The sequence below is a fragment of the Ochotona curzoniae genome, unplaced genomic scaffold, assembly GCF_017591425.1.
Source record: "Ochotona curzoniae isolate NIBS_2020 unplaced genomic scaffold, NIBS_Ocur_1.0 contig_2210, whole genome shotgun sequence".
Lineage (NCBI taxonomy): Eukaryota > Metazoa > Chordata > Mammalia > Lagomorpha > Ochotonidae > Ochotona > Ochotona curzoniae.
In genome coordinates, this window is record NW_024465369.1 from 39,037,991 (window position 1) to 39,050,817 (window position 12,827).

Consider the following 12,827-nt stretch of genomic DNA (forward strand, 5'->3'; position numbering starts at 1 on the left):
CTTGCCTACGGCCTGGGGAAGCAGCAAAGGATGGCCACAGCACTGGGACTCTGCATCTGCAAGGCAGACTTGGAGAAGCTGCTGGCTCTTGGCTTCAGATCAGCACAACTCTATAAAAATTCTAAGTATTTGAAAAGCTTTTGTTGAGGTTGTAACTCATAAAGGTAGCACTGATGCCTCTTTCTCCTCAGAGACTTTTTCCTGCTTTTATCTTCACCAAAATCAAACTTTTCTGAACTACTGAATAATTCCCCCTCTGCATTCATTATTTGTGCATTTTCTGCAAGTGTTAAAACCCATTTTCAAGATCCTGCTTGGATAGCTGAAGTCCAGAGCTTACCATGGTTTAGTGGAACACTAAACCTAGCTGGGCCAATGTTTAGTTCAGTACAGCCAAATACAATGAATGGGATGGTAGTGGTGGTTTTATTGGATAATCATGATCTGGATATTATTGTCTGAAAGTCCTATCGGGAAATTAGCACCCACTCAGTGACAGTGTTAGGCTGCAAGGTTTTGGAGCGGGTGTGGTTAGGGCACGGGGGCGGGGGGGGGGGGAGTCCTCATGAACGAGATCAGTGCCTACATAAAAGAGGCTGCTCCTCTCTGCCAAAGGCAATTAGTGTAAGAAGATGGCCATCTATGAGGACGTGGACCCTCATGAGACACCAAATAGGCTAACACATTGACTTTGGCCTTCCTAGTCTCCAAAACTATGAGGATGAGGTGTCTGTGGTTTATTAGCTCTCACCTTCTCCCCGCCCCCCGCCATTTCCTATGGCAGTCCAAATGACCAATAGTTAAGGACTTCTGGAAGGAGCCCTGTTTGGATCTGGTTTCCAGGCATGGTTCAATGTTTATGAACAAAGACAGAAAATCATGAACATAAATTAAATTTTAAGGAGAAGGAATGTTCTATACCAAAGGGGACAAACAAAACAATAAAAAAAAGCTGTAGTGAACAAACAGTGGTTTAAAGAGGTGGTCAGCCTCAGAATAGTGGAAATCCTCAAATCTGGGATGCTCTCGGTAAGCAATGGAGAGTCTATGCTGAAGTACTTCAAATATAAAACAACATTAGCAGAATGGGTACACCTCTAGCTAAACCTCTGGCTCAACCTCTAGCTAGGTGGGAGCGTAATCAGAAGACTCTCAGTTTTTATAAAAGCGAATCCAGGGCTGACCTTGTGATCTAGAAGATTAAGTTGCAGCTTGGGGTGGCCACATTCCAAATCTGAGACTTGATTCAAGTCCCTGCTCCTCCACTTCCAATCCTGCTCTCTGATAATGCACCTGCGGAGGCACTCTACTACAGCCCAAGTACTCGGGTCCCTGCCAGTCATATGGGAGACCTGAATGGAGCGCCTGACTGTTGCAGGCATGTGGGGAACAAACCCGCAGGTGGAAGGTCTTTGTGTTTTTTTTTTTTACAATAAATACATTTTTCTAAAAAGAAGATATAATCCAAGTACTTGATTGGAAAGGAAAAAGAGACAGTTAAGTCCTGGCTACAGGAAGTGCTGGAGGAGCAGGGACTACTAATGTAAGGGAGGCTTCGAAAATGGTCTATCAGGAAGAACTGGAAAAACTAGGGAGGGCTAACATTTGAGGAGAGCGTATTTCATTAGGCTAAAAATTCAGAAAATGAACAGGAAAGGTCCTGCAGACAACAGAGAACAAAGAGCAGAGGAAACAGTGAGTCTCAGTGTCCTTACGGAGACACCACTGGGCCTTGGTGGATAAGACGGGGCGGACAGGAAATGATAAATGTTGAATAAGACAGAGTAAGACGGATGATTCATTCCTACAGCAGCAGAATGGCAATCATACAATGTTTACATGAAACAATTTGATATATGAGGCATTAATAATTTCACAACCATTTTCCCAGATCTGTTTTGGAGAATTTATATGTGGGCTTGTAAGACAGAAAATAAAGAGAAAAACAGGCACAAAGATAACCCATGAAATGTTGTTTAAAAAGGTAAAGTTTGGGGCTGGCAAGATGGTGAAGCGGACTAAGTCTCTGCCTTATGGTGCCAGCATTCCATCTGGATACCATCTGTGCCCTAGCAGCTCCACTTGCAATGGAGCAGCTTTTTGGATATAGCCTGGAAAAAGTGGGGGATAGACCTTAGGATTCCTGCACCCACATGGGAGTCCCAAAAGAAGCTCCTGGTTCTTGGCTTTATATCAGCTCAGCTCTGGCTGTTGTGGCCATTTGGAAAGTGAACCAGCAGACAGGATCTGTCTGTCTCTGCTAGCTCTGCAAAATCTGCCATTGGGATGCTGGAATCAGCATTGGAGCCAGGACTCGAACCCAGATCTGGAATCTTCATTGCTAGGCTAAATGCTCATACTAGATTGTTATTCAAAGGAAAAGGATAATTCAGTACTCAATTAAAGATTTGTACATTTGAAATAGTATTGTCACTCATGCTTATGACACAGACATAGGAAAAAATGATAGACATAAATGCAATCCTGCTCTGGACAGCAAAACCATTTTATTAACATTAAAGATCACAACGAAATCCTGTGTGTCTTCATATTCAATTCTCAGGACTGTCTTTTGATCCATTTTGTAGGTCAGAAAACTGACTCACGGGATTTTACTAATTTACCCAAAGTCACATATCTAATAATTTGAGATCCCAGGCAGCTGTACTGTACTCTAGAGCTTATGTTATTAATTACCTTGCAATTTCTCCCACCTAAATAACCAGCTTTTTCAGTCAGTTGCAATAACAGCATTAATCACAACAGTTTTTAATATGACATAGCCAAAACAATGGACACATTTCTCTTCTAACTGCATTTTGCTAGACAGACACATAAATATTTTCTCTATTCTTTTCATACCTATGTTTATTCCATGAAAACGAAGTGTTTAATAGTCCCATGAAGCTAAATGTTCAATGAACAAAAACACTTGAAGATTTATTTCTCTGATGTCCTAACATGGAGGGGAAAAGCTTATATCTATTATTTATGAACAAAAACCTAAGGCTACTTAGGCCAGACTTCACTTTTCTAACAGAAATATATTCATCTTTCAGCATATAATCTAACACAATGAAAGTAAAATACCTTCCCTGTGTTTAAGCTCCCATTCTCTGCAATGATTTTCTTCACAATGATGATAACCAGAATTAATTATGAGAAACACTCAAATAATTATGTTAGAAAGCTTCAAAAATCAGTGTGCAATCATTGAGAACTAGTATCAGAACATCTTATAACCAGAAGACATTTTATCCACAAACTTTTATTTATCTATGTGGCTGGAAGAGGCTTATTCCAGGAAGAAGGTATTACCTTCAGTTTTTCTTCAAGCTCTGTCAGTGAGCCACATAATTCATTAATGGATTCAAGAACCTCTTCATGTTTTGCCATGATTTTCTCAGCATATTTCTGCCCTTCTTCCACACCTGGGCAGAGGAAAGAAAGAACTGCTTTTAGAGGTCAAATCCTTAGCAGGAAAAAAAAAAAAAAACACCCTCTGATGATGTCCTGTCTCTAGCCTTACTTTTTAGATTTTTGCTATCAAGACCCTCCTTCCTATTCTAGGTCCACTTCAAATGCCAGCATCATGATTGGATTTTCTCTCTGGTGGATAGTAACAAAAATAGCTACAATGTATGCAAGAGCTTATTATTTGCCTATGACTAAGCATTTCATGTGCATTTTCTCATGTCATCCCCTGGTAGCCCTGTTGCTAGCCACATTTTGTAAATGAAGGCCACAGGCTCTTAAAGGAGTTTCTGACCCAAACATTAATAGGAAGCATAGGGATCTGAACCTAGCACTATCTGACTCCATAGCCTAGGGCAGCTGTGGAACACAGTCTTACAGGCAAAGAAGTGTAGCCTTCCAAACAAGCTCATATGTTGAAGTCCCAATTTCTAGGTTGTCATTCTGCAACTGTGTTTATGTATAAGATCTTGAAACATGATTCTGATATTATCTAATTATCTAATATGACTGGTGTCCTTCTTAGGCAGGAAGGTAGCATAGAGAAATGACAGAGAAGAGGCAACAAGAAGGTAGCCATTTGCAAACCAAGGAGTTCTCAGAAGGTAACCCAACCATCTTGATCTTAAACTTCCAGGTTTCAGAAATGTGAGGCAGATTATTCTTGTTTAAGCCATCCAGTCTGTGGTGTTTTGCATGGCAGCCCTAGCAAGCTAATGAACACATTTCATAGCTCCTCACTGCATTTAATGTATCATGACTTTTAGGTTTAAAAGCCAATCCTTGAATGCACACCACTAGATTTAACTTGTCTTTATGTCAGCTGCATGTCTTCATACATTAAAAAAAAACCTTAAAATGTTTTTGATAAATTATTTGCATTAAAATGGTGGGTTCAGTAATACTTGATTAAGCAGTAAGAGTTGATGTGACATTCCTAAAGTACCCCAATTTGATGGAAAATTTAAAAAGTATTCCATAGTTTCCATCCTAAACAGATGAAGAATCACCATCCATGTATCCAATCACATTACTCTCAATGATTCATTTGTGTTTCACGTGTTATTAAGCACTAATAGGCACCATTCCTTATTTCCTGGAACTTACATTGTAGTAAGGAAAGCCAGACAACAGACAAATGATTCTACTCACATAACATGTCAACTGCTGAAAGAGCAAGGAATGTAAAGTAGGATAGAGGATTATGTGTGATGAGATGGAAATTATAGGAATCTTGTGAGTACTTACATGCCCTAAAATGGCACAGGTACCTCTCAATACAGTGATAAAATATACTTATCTTGCCTGCACTATAGAAAACAAGTGTTTATACTATGGCATGAAAGTATCTTGAGAGAATGAAACGTATACAATGTTATGGAAGCAGAGTGAGACTCTCCAATAATATTTTAGTGTACTTACAGAGTAAAACAAAAAGGAGATGTCACATTCATTGTGAGCAATATTTCCATCTATATCATGTTTTATTTTTTGAGAACTTTATTTATTTGGATGTCGGTGTTACAGACAGAGGAAAAAAAGAGGAAGAGGAGGTGGAAGGAGAAGAATGGGAAAGGAAGAGAGGAAGAGGGAGTGAGAGGCAGCGTAAAAGAGAGACTGAGAGAGCAAGAGCGCCACTACCTTCTGGCCTCTTTCACTTCCCAAATTGCCCACAAAAGTTCAGGTCGGGCCAGGCTGAAGCCGGGATACAGGAGTTTCTTCTGGGTGTCCCTCCCATAGAAGTGCAGGGGCCCAAGCAAGTGGGTCATCTTCTGCTGCTTTCTTAAGCACATTAGCAGAGAGCTGGATCAGAAGTGGAGCAGCCAGGATTTGAACTGGCACCCATATCAGATACAGGCAGCGGCTTAACCCATTACAAAATGTCTTCCTCTGTATATTTTATTATTTTAATGTTTCATTAGAAAATCATGAGTAATTTCATCCTAATATTACACAGTATGATACATATAATAAATCTTTAATAAAGATTTTTATGGCTATCCAGACACAGAGCTTCATGTTGTAAGAGGAAAGACCCAGCAGCAGTCACAGGCAGCCGAGCACAGCACCCACTACCACTTGCTGCTATCTTCTTTCAGGGCTGCACCTGCCACATTTCTGGGAATTGTTCTTGGTTTCAGAGGAAGAACAGCAGGGAATACACAGAAATGACTCCTCAGAGCAATCTGGCACAGGAAAGACCCAAGACTATGTTACACAGGGCTGTTATCAGAAAGTAGGACTTGCTTTTAAAACTGACAACAGCACTGTTCTTCCCAACCATGAAGGAGAGGAGAGCAGAAGTGCTGAGACGACACTGGAGTTTTCCCACTGATTTCATAAGAAGAAGGCAAAGGGAGCCTTTTCCAACTCTTTCTCAAACCTGTGAACTAAACCCTCATATAAATTAAAGGGCCACAGACTTCAGTCTCAACTTGATGCCAACTTAAAGTATTACTGGATAGTTGTATATTTTACTAGAAATCGTTTTGTTGGGAAAGCAGATTTAGTGTATATATTTATAAGCTGAGTACTGTTCTGGCTTTATCACCCTGGAGATGAACAGGAAGGGGGAGACAGAAAGAAATGAGAATGAGAGTGTCTGAAGGTGGCTAAGTCAGCAGGCTTTACCTTTGGCTGTGCAGTTCCTCCCTTGGGTCCTTACTGTGTTTGCTGGCCAGTTGCTCCCCCCCGCCAAGCTAATTCCCTGATTAGGTAGTTGAGTGAGGACCTGGAGACTTGCCACTCTGTTCCCTGTTAAGTCAGTTTCCATACAGATTTGTCCCATGTCAAAGCGCTGGCAACCTTAGCAGAGAGCTCACCATACAAGCGTTGAGTCAGGTCAGTAACCTCCCGCATCCTCTGCTCTTGCTGTGGCACTGAGGGTGCAATGAACTTCTTGAACTGCTGGTGCAGAATTTCCACAGCTTCCTTTGTCTTGCACTCTGTGGAATATTTCCCAACTCTCACAACTGTGGCACTTGCATCTTCATACCAAAAGTGACACTGCATGATAAGAAGATAATGCAAGATTAAAGAGTCGCCATACCCCAGTTTGTTAACCAGGAAAAGTGTTATATTTTAGAACCCTCAAACTTTAGGTTTATCTAGGTAAACTTTCTTGGTTATAGTAGATAAAAACATGAACATATACATTTGGGCAGTAGAGATAGAAATAAGAAGGAAAACTACGGGAATGTGTTTCATTTTCCTAACTTCTCAGGAATGCCTAAAATGTAATCACTAAGAGAATTGTGAGAACAAGTAACACAAAAATTATTTGGCACCAAATGGACCCCAAATTGGAAAGAAAAAAAGGCAAAACATTCACAATCTAGCATAATAAATTTTGAATCTTTTAAAATAAAAAACCTAGATGAAGGAAAAATTCCCAAACAGTATGTCATCTTTCAAAATGGAAGCTATTCATTTTTTTATTTAAAAAAATTATTTTTATTTGAAATGCAGAGTAACAGAGGGAAGGACGGACACACACACACACACACACACACACACACACACACACACACACACACACACACACACATTTTCCATCCATGGGTTCACTCCCCAAATGGCCTCAATGGCCACAGCTGAGCCAGTCCTAATTTTCTAATTCCTGGAGCCAGGAATTTCCTCCATGTCCACCATGTGAGTACAGGGACGGAGGCACTTGGGCCATACTCTACTGCTTTTCCATGGCCCTGAGCAGGGAATTGGATGTGAAGTCAAGCAGCAGTGACTTGAACTGGTATCTACATAGGATGCGGGGACCACCGTAAAAGCCTAGCTCACCAAGCCACGCCACTAATCCCAGCATATTATCAAGCCATAGAAGGGAACTGATTACAATTTTTCACTAAAAATAAAGGAGTGGGACAAAAGGAATGACTCTGGATGAAAAATAGAAACACAAAACCCTGTTAGAAGCTGTTTTTAAATAACTGTCCTCAAGCTGCAGCATTCCTACCTATCCGAAATGGTAGAGTGATCACCTCAATCCACCTCAATGCAGGGTTCAATCTATAGACTCCACGGTGTTAGAGGTAGAGTAAGGCATGTCATCAGAACAGCACACAGCTAAGGAAATTCAAGATCCGCAAGCTCAGTGCTTCCTCAATGCCAAGCACAAGCTCCCCTTTACTGTCAACTTTTGCATCTCTTACTGGCACAATGCAGCTCATTTTCTCGACAATAATTAACTGTACTTCATAAATTGCAGTGTCACTTTTCTCTAAATATTTTCAAATTCTGTAAGATAAATAAGCCAAATTGACTGTTGGAAACCGGTGACCAGTAGTGAATATGATTTCTTAATAGACTTGATGAGACTATGGCGGAACATGAAATCTCATACATTGCTGGTTAGCTCTAAAACAACTGGCTTATATCATATAAAAGCTCATAACATTCATTCCTTTTGATCCAAAAATCCTGTTTTAGGAAAATATCTGATGGAAACTGTCATGAAGATGAATATAATTCACAGGATTAATGATAATCATAACTAATACAATAGTTTTAAAATAGAAAAATAACTCTTAAAACATTGTAAAAAGATTTTAATTATAAGTCACCTCCTGTATTATTTCTTGAAGATGCTCTGTCAGGTCCAAATTTCTTCTGTAATCCGTAACCACTTTGTCAAAGTCCTCCACATGTTTCTGCAAATCCTTCAGTGTTTCCAAGAGGACATTAACTTTGTTACTTGGATAATTGAGGAACGAATCAGAAGCTTTATTATTAATTTTTTCTATTTTCCTTTTCAAAACCTGCACAAAAACATAAAACATTCAATTTTTATTTATTCTGTGAGTGACAGAAATCAACAAAATCTGCATAGTTACTCCCACAATTTGATCTGGAAATAGCAGGTTTTCTTCCAGATGTTCTATTAACTCAGCATTGTACCAGGATCTATTTTTTAAAGATATCATACAATCAAGACTAAATACTTGGTGCCAGTATTAGGATACAGCAGGCCAAGCTGCTGCCTAGAACATTGGCCTTCCAAACAACTGCCTGTTCAAAGTCCTGGTTGTTCCACTTACGATCCTGCCTGCTGCTAATGCAGAGATCCAGACAGAGTTCCTGGCTTCTGGATTAAGCCTATCCCTGTCCCTGTCATTGTGGCCATATGGGGAGCCAACTAGCAAGATCTTTCCTCCTTCCTCCCTCCTTTCAGTCCCTCCTCTTTCCGTAACTCTGTCAATGAAATAAAGTTAATTCTATTTAAAAATCAAGTGCTTCTCCTCTTAAAGCTTCATGTCTCCTGGGAAAGCCATCCAAACCAGTTAGATCACACCTATAATTGTCAAGAGGACAAATGAGTGGTGGAAGAAACTCTTGGTACAGACAGGAGGAAGGAAAGGAAGTGGGGAGTGAAATGTGTATGTACAGAAGGAGAAAATGGAGATACACAGGGCAAGTAGGTTGGACAGAAATCATTCTGGAATTTCCCAGAATGTAAATCAACTATTATATAACTGTCATAAAATGGTAAACTACCATTACAGTCCTAATCCCATTTGGAAAAAAAGAATTAGATACACAGAACTAAAATGAACAATGATTTTGCAACAGCTGCAGTAGTACACGCATACACACATACCATATTTTCCCATTACCTGCATTTTTTCGCCATATGTATCAACTTGCTGAATTTGGTATTTAAGAGTCCTCAGATTTCGAGTTTTTTCATTTTTCTTAGAATAATTAAACTTCAAATTGTTGAATTTCTTTTTGGTATCTTTGAATGATTCTTTGAGCTTTAGTTTAAGAAAGAAACAAATGATTTTCATAAAATGAGAAAACATTCATTTGTAATAAATCAATAATATTTTCAAATAACATTCTTCAAAATGTATTCAGAATGAATGAAGCAGACCGACTAACAAAGTTGGAAACACAGAGATCTTCCATCTACGGGATGACTCTCCAAATACCACAACTACCAGAACCAAGTCATGCCAAAGCAGGAGCCAGAACTCTATCTTGGCCTCTCACATGTGTACCAAGGACCCAAATACTTCAGCCATCCTTAGCTACCTTCTCAGGCTATCAGTAATCTGGATTGGAAGTAGAGTGACCAGGACTTAACCTACACTCTGATGAGATATGGCTGGCACAGATATGCAGTTACTTCCATTGTGCCACAATACTGACTCCTTCCAACTGATTCTGCTCTCTTTATGTTAATGTTTGTCCCAAATTTCTTCATCTTTCCAAATTCTCTCTTACAGCCGTTATGCATATATTTATTAAAGGTCCAAGGAGCTGTTCATATTGAAGAGAGCAGTGAAGTGAGGACATCAAGGCCGCCTGCGATATTGGTACAGTGAAAGAGAAGTCCAAATAAGTGCTTTAGTAGGGAAAAATAAAAGAGTTTTTCATGGGAAATACTTAGAGAGTTTTACCTCTTGGATCTTCAATAACAAAATGTAAAGTGAAAGTGCTTGCATGTGATGATTAGCTTACATAGAAAGAGTATATTGATCCATAGTCTAATGAACATTTCCACTTTACCAATGTACCAAAATTTCAAGCAATCCAGTTCCATTAGACACACAACTCTCCCTTCCCTTCTCTGTATTCAGGAAGAAGACTTAGAATATTAGCAGGCAACTCTCTCTGCATTTCTGGCAAAGAGGTGTATAGAAAAACATTAACCTTCTTAGATTGTAGAGACATTTAAACAGCAAGAGTGAAAAAACAGTGTGGTTGATAACTTTGAACCATCACAAGAAAGCTGGAAGATGTTTAAAATTCTTTCGGATGATGCATAAACTATTCGGAGGAAAGGTAAACCCATACACATTCTTAAACCTGCCCAAGAAAATGTGTGTTTTCTCACAATGTTTATTGTAAGGATACCACTTTGATTTTATCTTGACTGTTCCTTGGAGGTAATGATTGGTAAAGCATTAGAAGATCTGTGTACACAGTAATGGTTACCCTGCTACATATTTTTTGCATTTGATTCACCTTTACCTCATCTACATTATTGTGTATAATAAATGAAACTATTGAACATTAGTTTTCATCTACACACTAATTGAGGAACAGACATCACATAAAACATTTTAATTAATCAAAATGTTCAAAAGTAGAAAGAGCTTTAGTTTAAAATTTAAAAATTAAAATCAATCATTCTATCAGAATTTAGGAATATATTTAAAAGATGATGCTCAGTTGGCATATTTGTAAGAGATTAACATTTGTATTTTATGACATTCAATGTTTGATTTTTAGCAGAAGAAGATGCATTGGGTCATTTTATAGGATTGAGGCATGAAAGAATCACATTCAGTTATTCATGTAAAACATCGGCAAATCTTATGTGAAACTGTTCCCTAACCTCATAATTTGCAACAAAAATATACTATGTTCTACTTTTGAGAAAATTAGAAATTACTGATTTTGTTTAGGTCTTATTTGTTTATTTGAGAAAATTACAGAAAGAGAAAAAGACACAGGAAAACATTTTCCATTTGCTGGTTCACTGCCAAATGACTACAACGGCCAGGCTTGGACCAGGCCAAAGCCAAGGGTGAGGAGCTTCTTCCGGGTCTGCTCTTGGGTGTGGGGGGGCATCCTCTGTCCACAGCAGGAAGCTGGGTGGGAAATGGAGCAATCAGGCCTCAACTAGTTCCCATAAGGAATTCTGATATCACAGACAGCGAGTTGGCCTGATGCCTGCCACAGCATTTGCCTCAGAAGTCTTAGTTTTAAAAATCATTTCTTCAATGTCAAATTATTGTTCAGTAAATGCTGAGTTTCAATCTGATATGATGAAAAAGTTCTGTGATGGATAACAGTGATGACTATAATAATGTGAACATATAAAATACCACACCATTGAGCCATACACATAAAATGGTTAAATGGTATTATGATGTGCATTTTACAACTAAAAATTAAAAGAAAGAAGAAAGCAAACCTTATTGATAACATTTATCCATTGGAAAATAAAATTTTATACTTATTATAGGACTTCAGATCAACTTGGCTTCAGAAGGGCGACACTGCTAAATGATGAGTGAGATGCTGTTTGCTTCAGAGCATATGCACTTTCACTGTCAATGATTTATAAGGTCAAAGAATGTTCATGACGCTACGGATATGTGAAATGGGATCAGCTTCTTTCTGACACATGAGCTCCCTTGACACAGTTGGTGGCACTTTGCTCTTTTGATCCCTCTGGAGCCCGTTTTAAAATCGAAACCCCTGAGTCTTTTTCAAATGAAACTCAAGATGTACAGAGAAGGCTGTACACATGAACTACCTTCAACAACTGAAAAGTTGACCACACTTTTCCTACCTGCATATTTCAGTCTGAAAACTTAACTTCCCATATAATCCCCACATAACTGGTGTCAGATGTTGGAGAGAGCTGAGGGATATGGCAGCTTGGCTGCAGTATCATTGTTCATGCAGCTGTTTCTAACTTTAGTCGGCTTGTCAACAATGGGGAATGGTGGAGATGGCTAGGACAACTGCTCAACTCAAACAAATAAGCAGAGGAAACACCCAAGGACTGGGGTGAGAAAAATGTCATCTTACTACTAATATTTAAATGTAGTTGTAGTCGATATTAATGAAACTTCTAAATGTCTCAAAAAAATCAGAGAAATGATGATTTTTTTTTCCCCCTGCCTTTCATCTTGCTTGGTTCCTCTATGTTTACTATAGAATAAGAAAAGTCAAGATAGCTAATATTAGATTAAAAGTTACTGACATTTAAAAACTGTAGTTCTTTTGAAACTACAGAATAAACGTTTTCACCAGCAAGCCTTAAGCCCCCTCTCAAAGTCAGGAATGACCAGTGCTACGCCAAGAGCAGAAGGGAAAGAGCCTGCTGACAAGCAAGGCTTGCCTGCTATTTTTAGAGTTAATGAAGCCAATTGAGGCAGCTCTGGCGCAAGAATGTATTTGTTAAGTTTGTAGCTGGCAGGGCCAATTGTGAAAGGAACGTGGGACCCTTTAAAAATAGGGTATGTATTGTTTTTAAGCCCTTTCCTTAGAATTGTATGCAGCATACCTTTGGCCAGAAGGAAAGATGCAAAGTGAATCATCAATTTTCATTTCTCTCACAGTTCCACTCCTTTCCTTGCTTACAGTTTTGCCCACTGAAGAAAATAATAAAAGCTTTCTGCTATTCATTTTCAGGTACAGAATAGCTTCAGTATTATCACCTCCCAGGGATGCTTGCATTTAAAATGAAGAAATGGAAAGTCTGGAAACTCAACCTAACTCACTTGCTACCGCAATTAATGGGAAGACAGTTGTACAGACTTCAGGACATGGCTGCCGGTCTTGTTCAATTTTGCAACCACATCACTGACTTACTGTTC

General features: G+C 39.0%; 1 protein-coding gene across 1 annotated transcript in view; it reads right to left on the reverse strand.

Annotated features, from left to right (window-relative positions):
• The window catches only part of CCDC141 (coiled-coil domain containing 141), a 176,436-nt gene that overhangs the window by 13,771 nt on the left and 149,838 nt on the right, over window positions 1-12,827 (reverse strand). Inside the window, exons 20-23 of the mRNA XM_040972003.1 lie at window positions 9,102-9,242; window positions 8,052-8,246; window positions 6,297-6,480; window positions 3,319-3,431 (exon numbers count right to left, since the gene is read on the reverse strand). Coding sequence (XP_040827937.1) covers window positions 3,319-3,431; window positions 6,297-6,480; window positions 8,052-8,246; window positions 9,102-9,242 — 633 coding nt within the window. The remainder of the gene's footprint in view (window positions 1-3,318; window positions 3,432-6,296; window positions 6,481-8,051; window positions 8,247-9,101; window positions 9,243-12,827) is intronic.